This window comes from Toxotes jaculatrix, chromosome 7 (genome assembly GCF_017976425.1).
Source record: "Toxotes jaculatrix isolate fToxJac2 chromosome 7, fToxJac2.pri, whole genome shotgun sequence".
NCBI classification, from domain to species: Eukaryota; Metazoa; Chordata; class Actinopteri; family Toxotidae; genus Toxotes; species Toxotes jaculatrix.
In genome coordinates this window covers 2,044,895-2,068,718 of record NC_054400.1, presented here as the reverse complement: position 1 = coordinate 2,068,718, position 23,824 = coordinate 2,044,895, and the positions used below count along the sequence as shown (strand labels likewise).

Here is a 23,824-nt window from a genome sequence, read left to right as displayed (position 1 = left end):
TTTACTCCAAAATGACAAATCTCTTATTGATTTTCATGTTCTTTGTTGAATTTTTCCCCCAGACTAGGTTAAAATTGGCGAGGACGATGTATTGCTGAGTAAAGAATTTATTTTTGTTCAGTAAAAATGATTTTTTGTGAGGCAATTTCTTTTAGTCGAGCAGGCTTTGGCAGGCAGGGGAGAAAACTCAATTTGAGACGGTGAGGGGGACGTCAGGAAAACAGAGTGTTTGGAGGTCAGTTGATTTGACTGCGTGTCGTCGTGCTGGGAGCTGTGTGTGTGTGTGTGAGTGTGTGTGTGTGTGTGTGTGTGTGTGTGTGTGTGTGTGTGTGTGAGAGGAATGGCTGCAGTCAGCGTGTGGCGCTGCAGCAGATGACCGGTGTGTTTGTCTTGTTTTGGGTGTGGGAAGTGAGAGTAATCTGTTTACAAGAGTGTGTGTGTGTGTGTGTGTGTAGAAGAAATATGCGATACTATATGTGTTGTGTATGGGTGTGTATATAAGCTGATATATAGACTGTACATGTGTTCGCCTGCTGTTTCTGTATGTGTGTAAATGTACAACAGAATCTTCTTTTAAAGCACACGTCACAGTTACACTTATTATAGATTTAGAAATAAACGCACTTTATGAACAAATGAAAATCTTTAAGCAGACGTGTCTTTAATCTTCTGCATCCGTGTGTGCTGCTGACGCTTCGACTGCTATGATATGTTGTTGTGAATGTTTTTCTCCTGTGGCAGCTCACAGTTTGATGTGTGTGTGAATGTGTTACCTACTGTGGCAGCAGAAAATCTTTATTCACACGTGTAAATTAACTTGTAGGTACAAAGACCAACTTTGTACAACAGCAGCCAACAGTGTCTTTTATTTCACAGAGAATAGGTTTGATCTGTTCTCACATACAACTGTGACGCAGTTGTGTCAAAGTGAAAGCTGCTTCTCGTATTTTATGCCCTCCATTTATATCAATGAGGGCAGACTACATACCCTCGCTGATTCATTGCAGGGCTGTTGTATTAGACTGGATTAATTTTTATCCAGGTGCCAGATTCTCCCCCACACATACGGGACTAAGCCTGTACGGTCTCCATGTGTGCTGTGGTCGGTGCTCACCATAGGAAGGGATTCTGATGATGGTGAAAAGGATCTCGTTCTCTGGTGTGTCCTGGTCCTGGACGCTGAGAGACGAGTTGGTGATGACCACTCCGGAGTTTTCCTCCACGTGGATGCTGCTGACCGACACCACCGGCTCTCTGTCCTCTTTGCTCTGCTGCAGGAGGAAAATATAAAGCTCTTTTTAAGATTATTTAAGATTATTTTTTATTGTTTTTTTTTGTTCACGCAGAGACCGACCACGAGAGAGAGAGAGAGACTCGGATCTCAGATACTGCAGTTCGGTGGAGAGCGATGATTTTGTGTATTTAAGTTTGTATAGAAAATCCGTCTTTGTGCTCTCATTGCTTTCTCTAATAAACACCCACCTCATACAACCATCCCCACACAAACATGACCACTTTCATACACATACTGTACTGTGTGCATACAGCTCACGTGCAAGCACACACACACACACACACACAGACATGCTTAATGGAAACTTAACAGCTCACTGACAGCTTCATCAATTCAACTCAACACTTAAAACAGGCCTAAGTGATGGATCGGACGCTGAGGTTTGTTTAGGTTGGAGATGGAAAACAGGGGCAGCCTGAGCCCAGAGCTGCTTTTGTTTAGAAGTATCATGCGAATCAAAGATGGCGGTTTAAAAGAGCCGATGTGTGAGACAGTGCATCTTCAAATTACTGATGGAGTGTGTGGTTGTGACGTCCTCCTTCATCTCTTTTCACGTCGTCACAGAGCAGCTGTGTCCGTGTTCGTCTCCACGGAGAAAAGAAAAACTGATATGATCATGAGTTAAATATGATAATCAGTTTAAATTCAGGTCATTTTAACAAAATCATGAACCTAATGAGACTCTTTTGGAAATAATTTCTTATAATCTGTCTTTTAGTTAGTGCCACTGTCCAAACGATGGAAGTGATGGAGGAAATATCACGGAATCACAGAAATGAAGTGTTTTCTTTCTGTTGGAAGTGTGAATGCGTACATACATGCATGACTTAACAGGCGAAACATGTGACATGATATTAAAGGTGTGTTCTGATAGTGGTGTCATGTGAATAACCTACACTCTCCCACTCATCATGTTTCCAAAAACATACTTGTTTCCATGTTTTCAGAAGCGGTGTTCCCTGGAAGTGGAAGTTACCTGGATGTCAATTTCGACGTTGAACGCCTCCGTCTGGCTGTGTCCGTCGCTGATGTAGAAGCTGAAGACGTCCTGCTTGGCCTGAGCTTTGTGCTGGCTGTCCTGGACGTAGAAGATGTGGTCGGATGTCAGGTCCTCCACAGAAAATGGCGCGTCAGGTGTGACGACCCGCGAGCCGCCGACTGAGCCTCCTGATGGAGAGACAGGTATTAGAAATCTGAGAAAACGTGACGGAGCTGCTGCTGGATAAGTTGAAGTTTTTTTTTTATTCTTTGTTGTGTTTAGATTCAAACTGCACAAACCGATTCTGCTACTTCTATTTTTTTTACAGTGAAGTTCCCAGTCGTCCATTTCTCCGGCGGTGATGATCTCATTAAAATTGCAGTTTGCACACTGCAATGTTTACCATACGGCAACTCAGAAGTCACGTGTGTCTCAGGTGACCAGTTACCAGGCCATCGCTCACAACATCCAACAGTTGGAATGACAGCAAAACTAGTCTTTTTTCCCTAACCAGTGTTTCCATTTCACTTTAGTCAGAGCTCTCTGGCAGTTTGGATGCAGGATAGATGCACCAAGAGACTTTTACAGTTCCCTTCATTTCTCCACTCGGGCTGTAATGACATGAGCTGGCACTCCTGACGTCCAAGGAGAGCAGAGACGAATGTCCAAAATCATCCCTGAAATCCCCGAAGTTTGAGACAAAGTGTGAGCAGCATCGTCACAGAGGATGGATGACTCTGCGGTGAGTTCAGTGAGGGCTCCTCAGGGAATAGTGTATATTTGTGTGTGTGTGTGTGTGCACTTCAGTCACAGCAGTAAATCACATCTCCATCATCTGACAGTTATAAGCTGAAGAAAGGGAGTCTCTTGTCTGAGGAGGAACTCTTGCAGAATTGTAATCAGGACGGGAAATCACCTGCAGTCACCAGAGAAGAGCAGGGAAACTTTGGCAGCATCGTTTTTTGTTCTGTTCTTAAATGTGGTTTAATCTGCTGATTTCAGAACCACAATAAAACTGTAACACTGCCGACATCTCTGTCTGTTTCCGACTAATGAAAGTTGTGAAACTTTTTATGAGTAAACAAAAGGAAATTAGTTGTTCAGAGACGTGAAGCACAGATGTGGTGAGATTCTGGCAGGTCAGGGTGAAAAATCTCTCTTCATTTTACACCTTTAAATATTTCTGTAAGTTTAAATTTACAGATGCTTTTAAGCAACAAATTGCTGAAAACCTTTGTATTGAATATATTTAAAACCTATTTAAAAAAGTTTGATCATATGAAGAACAACCAAGTCTGTATGAACGTATGTAACAGTTAAGAGACGGTGCTCTTATGCTAAATGTCTTAACTATTGTGTTGAATAGAAAGATCAGGGGTTTTTCTGTGTGTGGAGTTTAATCTGAAACATGAATCTAAGTGCAGTGGGTGTTACATGTTGTATAGAGACAAACCTGTAATTTTAAGCTAAGTCAATAAATGGAATTTGGTTTATATTCAAAATCTGGTCTGTTGTTATCCAGATGTCTCCGTCTGGACTGAAGTAACATACGGATGAACTGACTAACCCACACAGACTGCTAACCTCCGTCTATTATTTTATTATGTAAATATGCCCCATTATGTTTCTATGCTTCTGCACCAGCTATAAAATTTTAAATGCATAATATTAGAAAATGTCTTTAACGCATCCCTGAATCTGTGCCGGCCTCTGTGCCAGCCATACAAATGTAAATGCATAATGTTTTGGTAGAAGCCATTTTGCATATAAATACTGCCTGTGTGTGTGTAGGTGTCACCGTGTGTGCATGTTTGAATAACTCTAATGTAATCATGCAAATGCACAGTATCAACATGTGGGTGAATGCTTGTTGTGTTTAAATGCATCCGCACACCAACACAAAGCCTGTTCATGTTGGTTTTGTTGAGGAAAAGAGGCAACAAATTGCCGGTGACACCGGCTGGCCTTCCCCTGTGCCCCGGTGACAGCAGCAATCCTATCACCTCCCACCTGACGCTGCTGAATACCAACGACCCTCTGCTGCAGCAGCCGCCAAGGACAGTGAGTGCGGACGTGGAGAGACAAGGCTGGTGCCAGCTGCTTATCTCCAGCAGCAGACATTAGGAATATCTGCCTCCATGCATTTATCCTTCATTACATCTGCAGATAAATCTTTCCTGCAAGTAATACGGAGCCTAATTAGTATTACTGTGGCTTCACATCGTTTTTTTTTAAAAGAAAGGTGATGCTTCACATATCAACTCAGTGAGAGCGGGGATTTTCTCTGGTTTCTTAAATGTTAATGCTAAAAATGCTTCTAACAAACAGCTAACATGATGATTTAATGGGACTTTATTCTGCTGCAAACAGCTAATTTGAATTTGTTTGGGTATGAAAGTTTTATTCTTGACCTTGGGAACAAAAAAAAAATCTCAAAAGGAGTAACTTTACTCTGGAGGTGGTTTGTGTTTCGATGCATTTTAAAAAATTTGAACGGTGGCATGTTCAAGCCAAAACAAAGTTAAGTTGTTTTTAAACTTTATGTCCATTTACCAACTTCAGCCTGATCTCACAGCCTTCATCAGCTGATTGAGTTTGTTCAGCTGTAGGCTGAGCTGGTGTGTTCATGATTATATCGGTTGGATTTTCTTCGGTGGCAGGGCTGGAGGATTTATACTCAGCTCATGTGATAAGTGAGCAAAGAAGACCATGAGATGAGGCTGAAAGCTTGGGAGGGTACTGAACTTCCATAAGACTTCTTGACTTTCAGTCTCAGAGTGCTCTTAAAGTATCTTTTAGCCTTGTAAACTATGGACGTCAGCAGTTCAGGTTTATACTGAATGTAGTTCATAAGCTGGACTATGGACCATTCTATAAAAAGAAGCAGCGTATACTGTTTGACTTTGTTAATAGTCAAACGTATTATTTGACTGTGTGCATCGTGTGTTTTTTTCAGCCACCTGTGTCTGTATCCAGGTTTTTTATTTGAGTTCTGAATTCCATCCTGTTTCTTGCAGTGACACATTTTTCCCAGTGGGGATCAGCCTGGGGATCAGCTCCTTTTCAGCTCGTCTCACCTTTTTTTTTTTAATCTTTCCAAACAGTTCCTCTCGGGGACAGAAGAACGTACAACAGCAGTTGAGCAAGCGTGCAGTTAAAATTGGGACTTCAACAATTGCTCCATCTGTAGCCGGCTATCTGGCAGTGCTAATCCACAACATAATCATGCTGTGACAGATGGCATCACCACCGCAGGGAATTCAACCGGCAATGTGCGAGTATGAGTGAGACATAAACAGAAATGTGAAAATCATTCTGAGTAACAGAGGTGGGGCGACGTACATGAATAAGCAGGTATTCAAACATGTAGAATATGTTCCATTCATCCATTCATAAGCTGTGTTTTAACCCTAAACAAGCATCATTAAAAATATTAGTACTGACCCAAACCAGTTCACTTCACTGCAACAGTCCAAACACTCTCCAAAGATCTAAAACTGAAACCCTGAGCTGGGTAACACAGACCTGGGTAACACAGACACTTCTCACCTCTGTTGGTGTTTTCAATGAAACCATATTTAGGAGGACTGACGAGCCAAACCAGCAGGTCCTTCCTGGGCGTGTCCAGGTCTGACACCATGATGTGATTGGTGGACAGCTGCACACGGCCGCCTTCCTGCACCTAGACGTGGACGTTATAGAAAATAACCAAGGGATGAAAAGCCTCTCCTGTATAACTGAAACAACAAATGATACAGAATTTAATTAGGATTATTAATTAGAATTATTCCTAATTCTTCTACTTGAGTATTTCCTTATTAAAACAGGTGGTTACTCTATGTTTTTTCTCATAGTCTACATTTACATTCCTAATGTAACTCGATGGGTTGAGCACTGAGACTGTTGTAAACTTCCTGAAAACTTCCCGCAGTTCTCTAACTCTCTGTTTGTCTGTTGTCCCTGAAGCACACGAGCTGTGTGGACACTCCCTCTGCTGGCTGTCTGTGCCTCGCTCCAGATGTTTTAGTTCTGGATCTTCGTCCTCCAGGAGTCCCAGCCTTTCCCTCGTCCCTGTCTGTCTCCTTCCCTTGTGTTAATGTTCTGTGTGTTAGTTTCACTCTCCTTGACATCTGATGGGTTTGCCTCCTCTGTGTTTGATTGTCCTCTGTCCAGGGTTTCATGATGGGTGGAGGTTGTGTGGCTCTGGTCCCATCTGTTTAGTCTCATATATGTTTATAATCTATGTGTTTATCATTCTGATTCACCACACTGTAAATCTAAGTTTCTCTGTTCTGTACATCTATGGCATGTTTGTCCTGGAGGAGGGATCCCTCCTCTGCTGCTCTTCTTGAGGATTCTTCCATTTTCTTTTCCGGGGAAAAGGATTTTCTGGGGAGTTTTTCTTGTGTGATTGGGGGAGTCTAAGGACAGGGGGTGTTGTGTATGCTTTACAGATTGTAAAGCCCCCCCCGAGGCATAATTTGTGATTTGTGATATTGGGCTCTATAAACAAATCTGACTTGACTACACCATGATTTGACAAGTGAATCTGATTCTACTGTTTGAACAATTGAAGGGTGGAATAGTGTTTACTCTCTCTGAGAGTTCATTTGTTGCCAAAGTGTTTGCAGGATGTTTCACTCACTTCTTATCCTCTTTTAACAGCTTCTACCTTTATTATGTTCTTTTCAATTTCCCAAAACAAACCAAACTGTTATCAGGTGTAACCACGGGAGAAATCCCTCTTCATACTGTATTTTGAGACTTTGATCGCTTAGAAAAAGAAAGTTTTTTTCCCCTTTTCTTTGTCTACTGCTGAAAAACTGAAGGAGATTTGACTTCATCATCTTACAGGAAGGTTCTGCAGAGCTGAGACAGCATTACTTCCTGAGAGATGCTCTACAGTGAATACCAGAGTAACCTTAATTAGGTCCGACATCACATTTCCTCTCCTCCACCAGGTACTCACAACAGACGTAGCTAGACTCTCTCTGAAAGTGTTTGGTCGTGCATTGTTGTTCCCTTCATGTCATGTTCACATTTTAAAATGCCAAAGAAAAACACCAAGACTCCAGATGATGTTCACTGACCAAGAGAGGAAACATCCAATGGATATTTAACAAGAGAGGAGGACAGGGAAGTAATGGGAAGTCCAAAGATTCAGCTGAGGACACAAACAGTTGTGTCCTCACTGATAATGTGTCTCTCACAGTCCGTCTTAAACTGAGTGGATGGTTTTATGTGATTATTTTTAAAAATGTGTTGTTTCTTCAGGACAGACAGAGGAAGGGAAATGTTAATGCTAAAAATCTTAATTACTGAGATATTTACTATCGAGGTTGGTCTGACATTAACTAAGCAACAACATGTGACAGCATGTGACAGCATGTGACAGCATTAGGCCTAACAGCTGCTTTAAAAACTTAGAAGAGTATTTTAGGATGTGCTGTACTATTCATAAGATTGTCATTTGTATGTATGTGTGTGTCCATTTTTGTGCATGTGTGTGTTTCTGTACTGTTTTCAGAAAGGTAAACGAACAATTTAGTCCGTGTGTGTACATGTGTACATACTGTATATGAGTGTGCGACTACCTTGATGCCACTGCGGACAGTCACCACCGGCGGCTGTCTGGGCGTGGAGGTGATGGTGATGGTGCACATCTGATTGTCCAGGCGGTTGTTGTCGCCGTCATAAACAACAAAGTGGAAGATGTCGGTTACTGGCTGACTGCCCGTCTCCAGTGAAGTGATGTATCTGCAGATGGAGATGCCGCTTAGATTTATTCTTTGATTAAAAGGGTCACTAAATGATTTTTAGTGTATGTTAATAACTATTTTCTCCTTTAATGAATACATATCTGTTCATGTGTCTACTCTTGGATTGACGGAAGGCTTAGGAAAGCTACGCTTTAGCCCTCCCACAACGATAAAGCTGCTAATCTCTGCAGAGCACTAATAAAATTGAAATCCATACTGGTATAATCTTCTCTAACCCCATTTATTTCTCATAAAACAATTCCCGGCTCTTGTTTGTACGAGCGAGCGCCACAGAGACAGAACTGATACATGCGATTGGAAGATTGCCCCCGGAGATGGTCCTGCGCTGAAGCTAATCAGGGCCTGCTTTATGGAAATGAAGCAGTTAGCATGTGAATATTTATACTTCATCTTAGCGCCTCTCATAAGGGGGCCTCACTACCTCTTGTAGGTAATATCAGAGTGACACTAATTGGTATTGCTTATGCCAACAGGCTGAGGCACTGAACATAGTGGGGAAAAGGCTACTGAGTTATTTCCTGCTAATTTGTTTGTTTTCTTACTGGGTTTTGGTAACGTTCATATCTGTAGAGCTTTCATCTCGAGAGAAGAAATGTTAGTTTGAAGGAAAACAAAACGTCTCTGCAAGCTATTACCGCTTCCTCTTCTGCTGTGATGCTGAGGGGGAAACGATCCCAGTCGACTCAAACGCAATCAGAGAAACTGATCATGACTACGACCGCAGCGCAAACAACCCTCCAAGCCCTTTTATCTCCTACAGAGTGGAATCAACACCAGACTTTTCCTCTAAAACTGCATCTTTATTAAAGGCTCACCAATCCTGTCGGTGCGTCCGCTAACTAAGGACATACTTCTCCTGTCCTGCAAAAATCTCTTGACTTCAGTGTAAGTGGTTTTCATGTTCTAACTTTAGTTGAAGGGTTCTACACTCCTCTGTGGATTCAGAGTATTAAACACCGGATATACACACTGTGTATATCACACACTGGATAATCTGAACGTGCCTGCAAGGTGAAAGTAAAGTCCCTCTTCTTTTTTTTTTTTTCAAACACTTTACAACTTCTAGTTCCTAAAAAAGTTCTCACCACATGGGAGCTGTTAACAGAACCCTCTGAACATTCTTTTATTGAAGAACTAAAAAAGGTGCTAATTCGCTCTCTGCTCTCCCGTGGACCCTCGTGAACCTTTAATGCTTATAAAATCATGGCTTCCGGAAACAACTAAGGGTTTCTGAAAGTCATTTTTGGTTAGTAGCTGCCGGGTTTTATGCTGATATTCTGCTTTTATAAGCCTCTGAAGAAGCATTTAAACAATCACAGGGAACTGAAACCCTGCACTGGAACCAAGGATATTCTTTTGGGTGATTTTGAGCAGAATACTTTACATCACAGTGGAATGAGTGTTTTGTTTGGCCATCTAATACTCAAAAAAGAACAATGAAAACACATTTCATCCTGACTTCAGACTTGGTTTGGATGTGAAGAACTCTTTAGCTTAGTTTGAAGCCATTTGCATTGTCTTCAGGATCTTAAACCTTTTGTTCAGAGCACCAACAGGCTCCTGTTGTCCCTCCTACCTGATCCTGTGCTTGTTGATGTCCTCCATGGTGAAGGAGGAGTACTCCCTCAGCTCCTGGTGGTCCTGCTGGGACTGGCTCCTGGTCAGGATGCCGTACATCGGCACAGACACCAACTGGATCCGAATCTGATCATCCGGGGACGTGTTATCCTGTGATTGACAAGACAGAATGGTTCACTTCTGTATCCCCATATTCAAAATGTGTTTCTAACTCATGGAAACGTCCTGACGAAGCCCCCTGTGATCGCTCCCACTCACAGTGTAAGCCAGGTGCGAGCGTCGGATCACAGTGCTGCTTTTCTCGCCCACTTCCAGTGACAGCGAGGCCGCCGGGTCACGCTGCGGACCGTCGCCCCCGGCGCCCAGCACCACCACCTGCACCACAGTGGTCGCCATGGAGATACCATCGCTAACTGAGAAGGTGATGGCATCGTCCTGGGTGGAGAGGCCGGCGTGTCGGTAGAGCAGAACGTTGCGGGTGATGTCGCTGAAGGTAAAGATGTCACCTGAAGAGACGGAGAAGATCTGTGTGTTCATTTGGGTGTTTCTGGTTTTGTGTATTGATTAGATTTCTTACAAAAACAGTGTCAGTTTGTTTTGTGCTTAGTCAGTAGTTGTGACATTGAAACCTTGTCATCTGTCTGTGTTTCTGTGTGTGTGTGTGTGTGTGTGTGTGTGTGTGTGTGTGTGTGTGTGTGAGCGTGTCGTCTCACCGTTGGTCATGGTGGTGTGTGTGTTGCCATCAGTCTTAATTAGCTCTCCGTGGATGGGAGCTTCCACCAGCTCAAACTCCAGCTCATCTGGAGCGGTGTCAGCGTCGCTCACTGCCAGCTGCTGACCTCCTACGCACACACACACACACGCACGCACGCACACACACGCACACACACACACACACACACACAGACACACATTGTTGATCATCAGACTTCAGAGAGTTAGTGTTAGCATTGTGTATTTGTGTGTGTATGTGCGTGTGTGTGTGTGTGTGTATGTGTGTGTGTGTGTGTGTGTGTGTGTATGTGTGTGTGTGTGTGTGTGTCATACCTATAGCGGCCTGTCCTCGCAGGCTGACCTCCAGCAGCGGGTCCAGAACCTGAAACACCGGCGGCTGCTGGTGGTTGGACAGCAGCAGGATGGCAAAGTCCAACTCTGGAGTGGTGTGTTCACCGTCTGACACTGAGACACACACAAAAAGAGACACACAGATTACAGACACGAAAAATAAACAAAAGCAAACAGAAAAAGATGCACGCAAACACACAAAACATGAAAAGACAGAGAAAACACACACACACAGACACTAAAACACACACAGACACTAAAACACACACACACCTCGGATTGTCACCATCTCCCCAGCTGCTTTTCTGGGGAATATTTTTGAAGAATGAAATCCCCAAAAAAGAAAAAAAACTGACTCCTAACATACAAGAATTTTAATGAGAGAAAGAAAAAAAAAAAAAAAAAGAACAACAGGGGCTGTAATTAAAAAATCTCCATGAATCAGGAACCAAACAGCTGAAACGATTTATCAGGAATTCAGGTGGAAACTCGTTACGCTTATTAAATGTTTTGGGGGGATTAATGGCCTTATCGGCTCCACTTGTCACTTCGCATTCACACATGGTCTGAAAAGAAAAAAAAAATCAACTAACCACAGAAGTAAAACAAGCCAATTATCATGTTTGGATGTAAGAAGATTGTGAGTTTGATTTAAAATGACAGAGCAAGAAATTGTTTATCTCACATTTTGTTACAGTGAAATTGTGACTTTACATTCAAATTAAGCTCATTGAAATGTGCGTTTCCTGTTTCATGCTGGTGAATAATGTGAATATTAAAAAGAGGGAAATCAGTTTGAAAATATCTTATTCTTTTTTTCATGAACAGAAAGAATGTGGTTTTCATCAACACGGTTTTTCAAATAATCTTTTGAAAACGTCCATCACAGCTTCACGAGGTTGTGTCTTTAAATCGCTTGTTTCGTCTGTTTAACACTCAAACTGGAAAATATTCGATTTTTATTTATATAAAGAGAAAAACAGAAAACAGACACGAATTCATTACATTATTAACATTGTGCTTGATCAGTTTACTACTTAACTGACTAATCGTTTCAGTCTGAAATCTGAAATACAGCAGAAACATAAACACACAGACACAGTGTCTCAGCACAGTACTGTCTACTGTGTAAACATACTTTACCCTCTGTGCCACAGACTAATACCTGAATGATGATAACTGTTGTCAAACTTTTTACTGGCCACTAACAGAAGTCATTGTTTACCCTTCAGAGCTGAAGTCAGAGCTGAAGCAGGCTAGATGGAGGATAAAAGCCTCTGAGGCGGCTGTCTGAGGCTGCATCACTTTGGTGACCCCGCTGAACACCAGTAAACACATATTTCTCAAACGGCTGCAGTTCGGGATGGAGTCAGAGCACAGCAGCGCTTCATCAAACACGCAGCAAACAGAAGAGACTCGGTTTTATCTGCAGGTTACAGACGTAGTCACCGCAGACGCAGTCGAGTCAGATCAGCGTGGAAGTGACAGAAGTAACAAAGAGCGAAGTGACACAGTGGAGTGGAGGAAAAGAAGGAGTGAAGACGAGGAAAAGAGAGACTTAGGGTGGAGACGAAAAGAGAAAAACGGGGAGGAGATGAACTTAAGAAAAGGATGAAAGAAATAAAGAGAACCAGAGGAGAAAAATAGAAGAGGAGAGGAGAGGAAAAAATGCACAGAGGAAAAAGGATGGGAAAGGAGGCAGCAGGCAAAAAATGAGGACAGAGAAGAAGAGCAAACAAACGAGAGAGACTAAAAAACGTCACAACAGGAGATAAAAATGGAAAGTAGATGAGAGAGCATGGTAGATGGAGAAGCAAGAGGAGGGGGGAGAAGAGAAGGGAAAAGAGATGACAAAGGAAAAGGAGGAAGAAGTTAAGACTGAAAGAAGACTGAGGGTGAAAGTATGAAGACGGGAGATGAGAGGGTAACAATGAGGGGAAGAGAAAGGAGGAGGAAAGAAAACAAGAGGAGAAGACTAAGGATGGAGAGGAAGGTGAGGGAGGAAAATGAGACTGAGGATGGAAAGAAGAGAAGAGGTGGAAGAAAAGTGAGATCAGAGATGAAGTGTTTACCTGTGAAATAGACGCTCAGCGACTCGGGCAGACCTGTTGGGTTCAAAAACAGAAACCTTAAAGCTGTGAGTCGACAGGGCGCGGCAGTGAACAGCAAAACTGAACTCATGAAGCTTTAATGCAGAAAACGCAGCAGGGTGATTTACTGATGCAAAGCTTCGCACTGGAGCTCCACAAACCCAGATTAAGAGAAACTAAATTCAGCTTTGATCTTGGATTATGGATTATCTTAAAAACCTCACAGACTTCCTTTGAAAATGTCTTATGTGCCCTCAGGATTGTTTTTAAAACAGTTAAACTCCACTCCTCCTATTCAAATACATCATCACGTATGCAGAGTTTATCGCTGATAGCTCGGCGATGGTATATATGATTTAACGGACTGATGTAAAACAGAGCTGCATAATGACTGGTTGGAAGAAGTCCACCAAACTTTAACAACAATTTAAAGAGCAATAAAAACTGGCAGTTTCAGTGAACAAGATAATATCACTTGTACAGAATTTATTTTCTGTGCCAAGAGTATAATGAATGATGAGTCTCACAGTAAAAGTTCTCTAGCCTTGAATTGTAAAAGGGAAAATATTATATTTTATATGCTAGTGTTGTACAGGAACTGAAGGTTAGTGTGTGTCTCACCGATGAAGGAGTACTGGTAGAGCTCCTGGAGGTGCGAGGGGGCCTGTGGCGGTCTGTAAACGATCTTGCCGTTGTTGACGTCGGCCTGAGTGAAGCGGTTCGCCGGTTTGTACGGTCTGTCCCGATGTTCAATCGCCCCTGAAAACAAACAGCGCAGGCAGAGATTCAGATGAGTCCTGCTGTGGGGATTCATCCTGTGTCTGTCATCCACTGGAAAATAAGACGTCTTCCTCAGACACAAAGATGATCAGGAGGTAGAAGCAAACTCAGTGGCTCAGTAGCACTTTGGAGGAGGAGAGCGGTGAGAAAGGCATTTTGACAGTCGCTGAAAGAAACCTAGAGAATTTCATGTGCTCGCATTGTGAACAGATTGCAGGCACTTAATGACATGCTGGTTTCCAGACTCGCTGCCAGCTCGAGCCCTTTTCAGTTCTTTGTAGCATTAGCAACCTGTGCACATATTAAGCACATGAAACTCTCTCACCTCTTCACTTTGTCTCATTACTGTGACTCAGCTGCGTTGTTGTAAAAGAAAGCTCCCTGGGTCAAACCACTACGTTTTAATTCAGCCACTGAGGTAATTTCTCTCTCTGCCTCTGAGAGATGTTTGTGTCGATCATCTCACTTCATGCATTTATCTTTCAGAGGAATTCATAAAGCCCCTGTAGTGTTGAAGAGACGACTTTGTATTGATTGCTGTGCAGCATAATACTGAACAAGATCTGAAACAAACGGTTTCTACGTTTGTTTGTGTGTAAATTGACATTTTCAGAGAAACTCTGTGACTGAAAGCTAATTCACTAAATTCAACACACATCAGTGTTTCATATGAAAAAAAAAACATGATGCTGCAGGGGTCAAATCTGATTTTTCAAAATAAAACTTTCATGAAAAATGTTTCTGTTTAATCTGAGCCCCCCCCCCCCCCCCCCCAACCCCCTGCTGGCTCTGTTCAAAATGATTTCTACACAAATTTGTCAGTCCATTAGTTGATGAATGGGACCCATTGTAAAGCGTTTTTGCCTTTCATTAGACAGAGAGCTGAAAATGATACACCAGTGTGTCAGATGGTCCAAAGCTGAAATTAATGACTCCGAGTCTGAACAGCACATTAAATTCAGCAAAAAGGAAATTAACACTCATTCTTGTAAAAGTCCAGAGTGAAAGAGGGTAATTAAATAATTCTGTAACCGAATCAGGCTCACAAGCTAAAGGGTCCCCAGCTGGGAAAAGCTATTCCTTTGAGCAAGGCACTATGGCTCAAGTCCTCCTAAATTTCTTCCACAATAATTTCATATAATTTTTCCAAAACTGATTTTCATTTATCCAGAAAAGATCCGGTGGATGGAAACTCTTTGTTAGCTATAACTTTTCCACTTTGGAAAAACTTTGGATCTCTGAGCAACACCACTGCAGCAAACTGTCAGTAACGGTGCCTTGCTCATGGGCACTGAAGTGATAATTAATGAGGAAGAGTCAAGAATCATACTAAGGCTCAGAAGCTCCCAACTCCTGTCCACCGATAGGACTTAGATTTTAATGCTTCTAGCCTCAATGTGTGTGTGTGTGTGTGTGTGTGTGTGTGTGTGTGTGCGTATGTGTGTAGTATGTGCGTGTGCATGTGTGCGTGTGGCTGACCTTGTCCTGGTGGTAGGGGTTTGGTGATGTTGTAGATGAGCTTCTCACTGGGAGTCTCAGAGTCGACGAAGGCCAGAGCTGAAGGAGTTATCTCTGTCACCCGATCCTCCAGGGCCTGCGCACACACACACACACACACACACACACACACACACACACACACACACACACACACACACACACACACACACACACACACACACACACACACATGCCAAAGTGAGAACAAAGGTAAAACAAGAGCGACTACATCTCCTGGCTGACATGTGATTCACAAACAAACTGAAAACAAACCACAGAACCAGCAGCTTCTCTGCTCCTCACAGCAGCTGCACTGGTTATACTGGTTATGGTGGCCACAGATGCAGGGGAGAACCGTATGTTTCATTTGTCATTGTTCCTTTGGATAATTCCCAGTTCCCAGTTTGTTTCATCCCTCACCGTGATCTGTAGGTCACAGTCAGGGGCCAGCTGGGGGAATCCTGGGATCTGAGGCAGGACTCCGATGGTGAAGGTCTGGGCGTCGCTCTGTATGACTGTGGCTGCCTCTGTGGAAACCTGCAGACACATGAAGTGAGACACACACTCTTATATTAGGGAATGATACACCCTGATATTCTCCTCCTCTCCATCTGCAGCACAGCATCGCAGATGCTGTAAACTTTCTTGCGTGTTGTGCGTTATTCCTGAGTGACAGAGCTGACGACGGGCTCCTGAGAGTCACCACAAGTACGATACAACAGATGCGATAAAAACAGGCTGGAGTGAAACAGACAACGGAAAGTGACCCTGACATCAGGCTGTGCTGCAGCGATGAACCACTGAGGCTGAATCTGTCTCTTTCTATAAATCACTGTCTGCACCACAAGAATATTAATGAAGGAGACGTCAGTCTCAGTAAAATGATCCCACTGTTCAGCTGACCGTGTTCAAGAACTGATCTGTGACCAGTGTCAAAAAGTTACTGCTATTATTAAAGCAACTCCACTGCTGGTTACTTCTTCATAGTCAGTGCATGCAGGTTACCAAAGTCTACATGTCCTGGAAGGAACTATATCATAACAAGTGCAAATGCATGGCGTTTTGTATGGTTTGATCACAGTTCACATGACTGTGTCCTGCTCACTAAAAACACATCATTAGCTGCTAAGTTTCCTTTTTTAAAGACCAGGTAACAAACTCACGGTCAAAGTGAAAAGAAACCTGTGTTGGCTGGTTTCAGGAAATGGGAACAAACATCTCCCTTGTCCATGTCACACGCTTTGCTGACCGGTGCATCCAGTGCAACGTCCTCCCACAGAAACAACAGCCACAGAAATAACAGCCCCAGCTACAAGAAATCTGCCCTCACCAACAGAAAAGCTTGTCCTTCTTTGCCCTCTCATTTTTCCCTTCGTCTTCTTCTTCTTCGTCTCTCAGACAGTGTCACTCTCCAGGACCACGCTGAGGCTACGACCTTTGATCTGTACTCTTTTAAAGACTTGGAATGAATTAAATTAGAATTTAAGATTACGTTAACTGAATGGCTGATAAGTGATGGAGAAGCAGCTGGATCAGTCTAATCCCCTTTGCCTTCTTGTCTGGAATAAAACTACAGTTGAATTTTGGCTCTGCTCCTTTCCACCCACACCACATTACCAAACTATTTTTCACTTCAGCTTTTATACCAGACTGTGTTACTGGTGCTCCGGTCTTTCTCTCACTCAGGCTCTCTGCAGCCTTAAAGTGTTTTGTCCCTCGATATGAATAAGCAACAGGAGCAGCCTCCGTTGTTCATTATAAAAGCCAGTGTTTGTCACCACTTACTTATTCTGCTGCTTGTTCCTGTCACATCAGTGGCATTTGGGGGAAAAACTTGGAAGGACTTGTAGTCAGCTCTGTCAGTCAGAAATAATGTAACACCAGCGTGAAGCCTGGCGTCAGCATCACCGATCACAAGCGCTGTTAGCCACAGAGGCTGCGCTGAGTCAGCTGGATTTATGGGAGGTGGTGTTGATTCCACTCAACACAAAACGACATGCGATGATTTGAAATCCAATAAATCTTAAATCTTACATTAAACCTGCGTTAGAGGAAACTCCTGTGTAAAAACACACCTGCCTTATTAACCAGAGTCAAAGAGACATAAATCAAACTCGGACACATTTAGCAGCTTCTTTAAGGTGAAATACAACGTCTCTCTTCATCTCTTTGTCTGAGTCAGTTAATCAAAGTGCATTTAATTAGACTCACAGTCGCTCTGTGAATCTAACCTGCGGGTTTTCTTTTCTCTCTGCCTCCTCCTGCCGAGCCTGCAGAAGCCGTTCATTCAGTCCATATCAGAGCAAATATCAGAGCACATTCATTTGTAGAAGTTTACATATTTATGATACCAAATTGGAGCGAGTGAGGATGATAGTCCAAGTTTTCACTAAACCCGGTTTCTGGAGGACCCAGTGTTTGGATTTCAAATCAATTTCAAATCAGTCAGTTCCAACATTTCGATAAAAAAGCAGAGTGGGACAATAATACCCCCCTGACAAACCATCAGGCTTCATCGGCACCTCCCACACACACACACACACACACACACACACACACACACACACACACACACACACACACACTCGCACACGCACACGCACACGCACACACACACACGCACTCACGCGCACGCGCACGCGCACGCGCACGCGCACACGCACACGCACACGCACACACACACACACACACACACACACACACACACACACACACACACACACACACACAGCAGAAACGCTTCCAGCGGTTCAGTTTGTGACGGGTTTCACTTTTCCTCGCCTCTGCTTTTCTGCTTCCCGTCAAAATGATGAGACACTTGAGAATTTAATTTGAATTCAGCACTGTGTAATTGAAACGCATTTGCCCTGATAGATGGAGCCACAATGTGGGGGGCTTGGACAGGGAGAGAGAGAGAGAGAGAGAGAGAGAGAGAGAGAGAGAGAGAGAGAGATCATTACATGTAGCTACAAGCTTTTGGCTGCCTCTTTTGTTTTTCTAATGGAGTCGAGGTGAGGCAGAGACCGGCATGAAAGCGCTCTATCTGCAGTGGGATGAATGCTCCATCGGTTTTAGTGGGATTGTCTCAGATTTGAAGCCAATTTGCGAGTAATTTGGTGTCATTAATGCTAATCAAGATAAGTCACTGTGGGTTGATTCTGAGTGCCTGTGAGTCACACTGGTGCCAAGGTTTGGACTGAGGCAGAGACGTGTCACGCAGGGACGCAGGGACAGCCGGTAAAGACACAGCAAAAAAAACAAAAAGAGAGACGGTAAAATCTTAATGGATTTTTTATGGTCCGCCGGCCCACATTATTATGTATGAAACTGCCAATCAGATTTATTTACTTATTAATCGAAAGGTGCCGGAATGATCCAACCCACTTTTAACCCCTGCTCTGAAGGAGAAGTGAACACGCTGAGAGGAAGAGATGGGAAGGAAACGAATGAGGAGAGGAGACACGTGCATCTGACCAGAAAGGCATTAATACACAGAAAACTGTGAAGTGCTTGGTTATTAAAAAATCCCGCAGAGTGATGAGCAGACCGTAACTTTTCAAATAAAACACAAAGATGGAACAACATTTTTTACTGGTTCCTATAAACTGCAGTTTTATATACGTACACCCACAGAGTCTCATGGTTATAGGAAAAATAACAGAGGAACCAGCAGGAGCAGATAGAGGTGAAAGAGAGAGAGAGAGAGACTGATGAGCAGAGATACAGAGAGGAAGAGGAGGAGGAGGAAGAAACAAATCAAGCCACAGAGAGAGATGTTGGGAAAGCTGAAGACTGGAGAAGAGGAGGAGAAAGACGAGGTAAACACAAGGGAACATGGGAACACGAGTACGAGTGCGAACTTCAAAGACTGCTCCACAGAGACGGGGCACAAGAGAAAAAAACAACAAGGACGACAACACTCGTCTCTGTCACCGTCTCCTCCTCCTTTTTCTTCCAGGGTGAGTCGTTCTTATTTGTCCCTTGAGGTTTTCTCGTCTCACAGCGTATTTATTTTTCTTTTATCAGCTTTCTGAAATTATTTATTTGTACAGTGGTAGTGCTTCACACTCAGGAGTAAGAAACAGCCCTGTGTGGTCACATGATCTCCTGGCAGCATTGGCCTCAGGTTTTCTTTAACGAGTTCAAAAGCTCATCACGGGATAAAAGGGACAACACAGTTCACTGAGTGATCTCTCTGCTGATGCTCTGGTTTGCTTTGAGCGATTCTTTGTCTCCTCTTTGAATCATGCCATTATGGATAAAACTCTACTTTAATTTTTGATGGTCGGTGCTGAATCAGTACTGACCTGAAACTGGAAGGAGTCGCTGCTGGTACCCCTGCCAAAGTGGCGGTACCAGACTGTGCCGTCGTTGATGTCCTGCTGAGTAAAAGAAGTCGTGGCCGTAAAGCCTCGGTCGTCGGCAAGCTCGGGGCGCCAGCCCTCCGGTGGGCCGTCAGCAGGCATGGACACCAGCACCACCTCACCTGGACGGAGAAGGCGGAGATGACCAAGAGTTTCTCTCAGTTTTTATACATCACTGCATGGCCCAGTCATGTTTAAAGGTAAAACTAAGGATCCAAACACAAAGTTTGGGTTGTGGTGTAAGATTTTTAAGAAACACTAACAACATTAAAAAGAATGTTTTGACTGTTGTGAATCACTATCACAGGCGCCCGAGCGTGGAAGAGTCCGTACCGTATTTAGGTTGTCCATCTGAGGCGAGGATGGTGTAGACGATGTCATCCGTGCCGACTCCCTTGTAGTCCGCCCGCAGGTATTTTTTATCCAGTCGCACCATTCCTCCTTCTTTCACCCAGGTCATCGGCACAGACAGCATAAGTGGAGAGTCAGCAGCCTGAAGAAAAAAAAACAAAAACACACAAATATGTGATTTCGCCCTCAGAACATTTAACCACCTTTTCTCACATACTGTACAAAATCTGTTAGGGAAAATCCTTTAGAGCCGTCACAGCCATTAGATCCACTGTGAGATCGAAAACCTGTGGGAATATGTCTGTGGCAGGCGGCGTCAGGGCACAGCAAGCACGTGCAGCTTAATTTTAACCGATCTGAAGACTAACGACATTGATCTGCGTCGTTTTTCTTTTCCGACCAGTGTCTGTCAGTGGATTTCTCCAGGGGGCTGCCGTAAAACTGACAAGATGTTTAGTTAATTAAGTCCAATCAAAGTAGAAAAGTAAAATATATCACTTCCTGATATCCTGTCCCAGGATTTTTTCTTTCCTGGGAAGAGCCGCACAGATGCCAGGCATCAAATATAAAAGCATTCAGGGACTGAACAGCAGCTTGAATTAGGTAAAGGTGAAGTAGAATAATGAAGTGTTATTTACATTTACTTCCAAACACTTTAAACCGAGCAATATATGAATCACTACTCAAACTGAGAAACCCCATGTGAAATTCCTGTGGTTTATGTATAAAGAGAAACAGAAGCAGACTCTCGTTTGTTGTTCAGGTGCAGCCTGATGCCACTGTCACTCTGTGCTGTCACAGACTGTGCAGCTTGTTTTATTCCACATCTGTTGTAACCTCGGGTTTGTGAGTCCCAGAAGCCTGTGGTAAAGCTCTGTCGATCAGCAGCCGTGTCACCTGTGTCAGCCTGAAGTCAGCTCCACCAATCAGAGGTAATAATCAATCTGTGGTTCCTGGGTCTGAGGAATGACAGCGCAGCTTTAGCATCAGACCGTATTGATCCACAGCAGCCTAACTCACTGTTTTGCTCACCCTCCCTCCAAAGCACAGAACACAGAGCGGGATCAGCCACAGAGAGCAGCAGAGCTGGTGTATGATTCAGTGTCGCTCCAGGACATTTCAGCAGGGAAGACGCCTGCTGTCAGGGAGGGTTTGAAACGAGACCTCTTACTCTCTGTGTCACCCTGCCGTCTAAATAAAAACAGCTATGACATACTTCTAGGGCATCTATAAAACCAACCTGCTATATATTCTGTAAACAGAAGCTCTGCAGTTTATATCTGCGTGAAGTTGTCAAAGATAAAAAAAAAACTGTTTATATTCACAGATGTTGCCTGAGCGACTCTTGACAGTAAGAAAATTCAATATAAATTCCTGAACAATGAGAAATGATATTCCTATTTTATCAACATGGTTAATAGGCACTGAGACCAAAACACCATTAGTTCACAGGTAATTGTTCACAATTCTACACTGGACGCTTTCCCACTATAGTTTACTCAAAGAAAAAATAAAATCATAGGCGTCTTTATAACAGTTAAATCATTTACAAATGTGAAAAAACTTTGGAGTAGGCACGTTGTAAAAAAATCCCCCACACAGACAAAAAAAATGAAGCCCCCTGTTTTTGACCTAATAGGAAAACTCTGCACCAAAATACATGAATTAGCATCTTATTAACATAACTGAAGGCCTGGTGGCTTATTGTAAAATGAGGAAGTGAGTGTTTATAAATGGTTTGCCAACATTTATATCTGCACTGTTACAAAACAGAAAGGCTGAACGCCAGCCAAAGTGATTTCTCAAAAACTGGCAACCTAAAGCTTGTTAACAGCTTCCAGCTCATCTATAAAGCATGAACCATCTATTAACTGTTAGTGGAGCAATTAGTTAGAGCCTGTAAAGCTTTTTGTCTCATTAGCTCAGTCTTAGTTTTATAAAGTTTTTAGCTGAACACACACACTGAAACACACAGACGCTCACACCCACAGATGACCATAAACACTGTGGCAGTGGGTGGTAATAGATTACAAGAGTGTGCACAGGTGTGTGAGTGTGAGTGCATGTGCGGTGTCTGTGTTTGCTGATAACAAGCTGCAGACCATCTGTGGCTCTTCTGCCTGCTGCTTGGCTGATCCAAATCACACCATTTCAGCGGAGCAGCGGCAGCAGCAGGCGAAGAATCGCAGACGAGCAGCGGATTGTCGAGGAAGAGAAAACACATAAGTCAGCATGGCAGGCTCTTAACTCAGAGGACCACATCATCCAAGAGATTATCAAGCTCTCCGGATGAACACCGAGGTCTCTCAAGGACACTCAGACCCAGAAACAGCACGCTCCTCCAAATAAAAGAGGGCAGAGGGACCTTTTTAGTTCCACATATTTGCCAATACTCCTGATTTCCCCAGACCTCGAACTTTTTCTGACTCTTTGCCCTGCAGCTGCACCCCATTTGATAATTTTCCTCCCTTTTCTCCTGGATAACACACAAATCTAATGAGTTTTTTTCCAGGTGAGATTTGTGTTACCACATTAGATAGACATGCAGTCAAATCTCCTTCAGACAGGTGCAAAGGAAATGAACCACTGAAGAAACGGAATCTGCAAGATGTAATTTCACACTGACAAGATGCAAAGTAGAAGAGAAGGTGGGAAAACTGAGAAGGCGAATTAAACAACTTCCTCAGGATACATGTGTTCAGCTCCACCAACAATCTCGGGACTGTTCTGATTTAAATTAAACTTCTTTCCTCTTTTGAGAATCTTTGAGAATAAAGGCATGAAAAGTGCATAATTAGAGACTGTAACAGGGCTTTAAGTCAGCAGGCCTGAGGTGGACTGTAAATAGAGTTGGTGCTGGATGGAGAGCTTTTGGCTGCAGTCCACAAAAAGAGAAGTAAATGACTTTGCCAAGACGGAGTCAGTGTCATCCATAAAACATCGGCTGGCTGCAGACCGGGATGCTCATGCCGTTGTAATGACAATGACATTGTTGTCTCTCATATTTCCATAATTTCACTGGAGATGGGGTGAACAGGACAAGCTGATGGACTTGTCATACAGTGAAAGTGAAAGTCACAGAATGGAGATTGAATCTTTATCGGCAACACATTCTCATTTAATCTCGAAGACACACATCATCACCACGGCGTATGAAACGGCAGAGCATATGGCAAAAATAAAAATGGGGCTGCGCAACATGAGGCGCCGGCTTTAACATCAATAAATCAGAGCAATCTAAAACCTAATCACAGACTTGGGATACGAAGAGTCGTTTAAAAAAAACTAAACCCAAAATAAATAATTTGTCTTCAGCTACGATGAAGACAAGTGCTCAGCAGGAGCTCAGCCGCCCTCTTCTGTTTGACAACAGAGCTGAGCTATTAGCCATCCAAAGCTGGACGGCAGATCAGAAAAAAAATGTCTAATTCTCTTCCATTTCTGCTGAGGAACAGCAGAGCCCGAGGGTCTCTCACAGGCTCGAAGTGTTCTCCCCGAGACAGTAATTGAAAGCCAAGAGTCCTGCTTTCTATTCAGCCGAGTTCCTGCTCAGCTCACAGCCCAGGCTCAGCTGAGAGAAAGTCCATCCATCAGAGGGTCATTACGGGCCTGATTAGTCCCCTGCTTTAGGGCTCAGTAATCCAACTTTCAGGGAGTCTATTGTCCCCGGCACAGCCTGGCATCAACAGCCACTGCTGCTGCCTGGACAGTGGGCTGGGAAAAACAAAGAGTGCCACTGAGAATGCCACACACAGAAAACGAAGGATTCACTGGCTTTGGTTTGTTAAATCCAGGCAGAGTCGATAATCACTTCTTTTCTTTTTTCTTTTCTTTTCTTTTCTTTTTCCTTATTCTTTTCTTGCACTGCTCCCTTCCATGCCAGCCTTCACCGTTGATTTCAGAAGCAGGTTCCTCAGCTGGATACCTGCAGTGTTAAAGCTGCATTAGACCCGGAGCACCGGCAGCTCCACACGGCAGCGGGAGGTTTGAACTCCTGAAATCAGTAAACTGCACACAGCATGCTCCTCTTTACCACCGCAGCT

General features: G+C 43.4%; 1 protein-coding gene across 1 annotated transcript in view; it reads right to left on the bottom strand.

The window, feature by feature from the left end:
• fras1 (Fraser extracellular matrix complex subunit 1) overlaps nucleotides 1-23,824 on the bottom strand; it is a 183,316-nt gene that overhangs the window by 25,170 nt on the left and 134,322 nt on the right. Inside the window, exons 29-42 of the mRNA XM_041042921.1 lie at nucleotides 19,764-19,923; nucleotides 19,374-19,552; nucleotides 15,487-15,603; nucleotides 15,046-15,160; nucleotides 13,408-13,545; nucleotides 12,769-12,801; nucleotides 10,679-10,810; nucleotides 10,345-10,473; nucleotides 9,890-10,137; nucleotides 9,630-9,781; nucleotides 7,868-8,030; nucleotides 5,823-5,955; nucleotides 2,271-2,461; nucleotides 1,115-1,271 (exon numbers count right to left, since the gene is read on the bottom strand). Coding sequence (XP_040898855.1) covers nucleotides 1,115-1,271; nucleotides 2,271-2,461; nucleotides 5,823-5,955; nucleotides 7,868-8,030; nucleotides 9,630-9,781; nucleotides 9,890-10,137; nucleotides 10,345-10,473; nucleotides 10,679-10,810; nucleotides 12,769-12,801; nucleotides 13,408-13,545; nucleotides 15,046-15,160; nucleotides 15,487-15,603; nucleotides 19,374-19,552; nucleotides 19,764-19,923 — 2,047 coding nt within the window. The remainder of the gene's footprint in view (nucleotides 1-1,114; nucleotides 1,272-2,270; nucleotides 2,462-5,822; nucleotides 5,956-7,867; nucleotides 8,031-9,629; nucleotides 9,782-9,889; nucleotides 10,138-10,344; nucleotides 10,474-10,678; nucleotides 10,811-12,768; nucleotides 12,802-13,407; nucleotides 13,546-15,045; nucleotides 15,161-15,486; nucleotides 15,604-19,373; nucleotides 19,553-19,763; nucleotides 19,924-23,824) is intronic.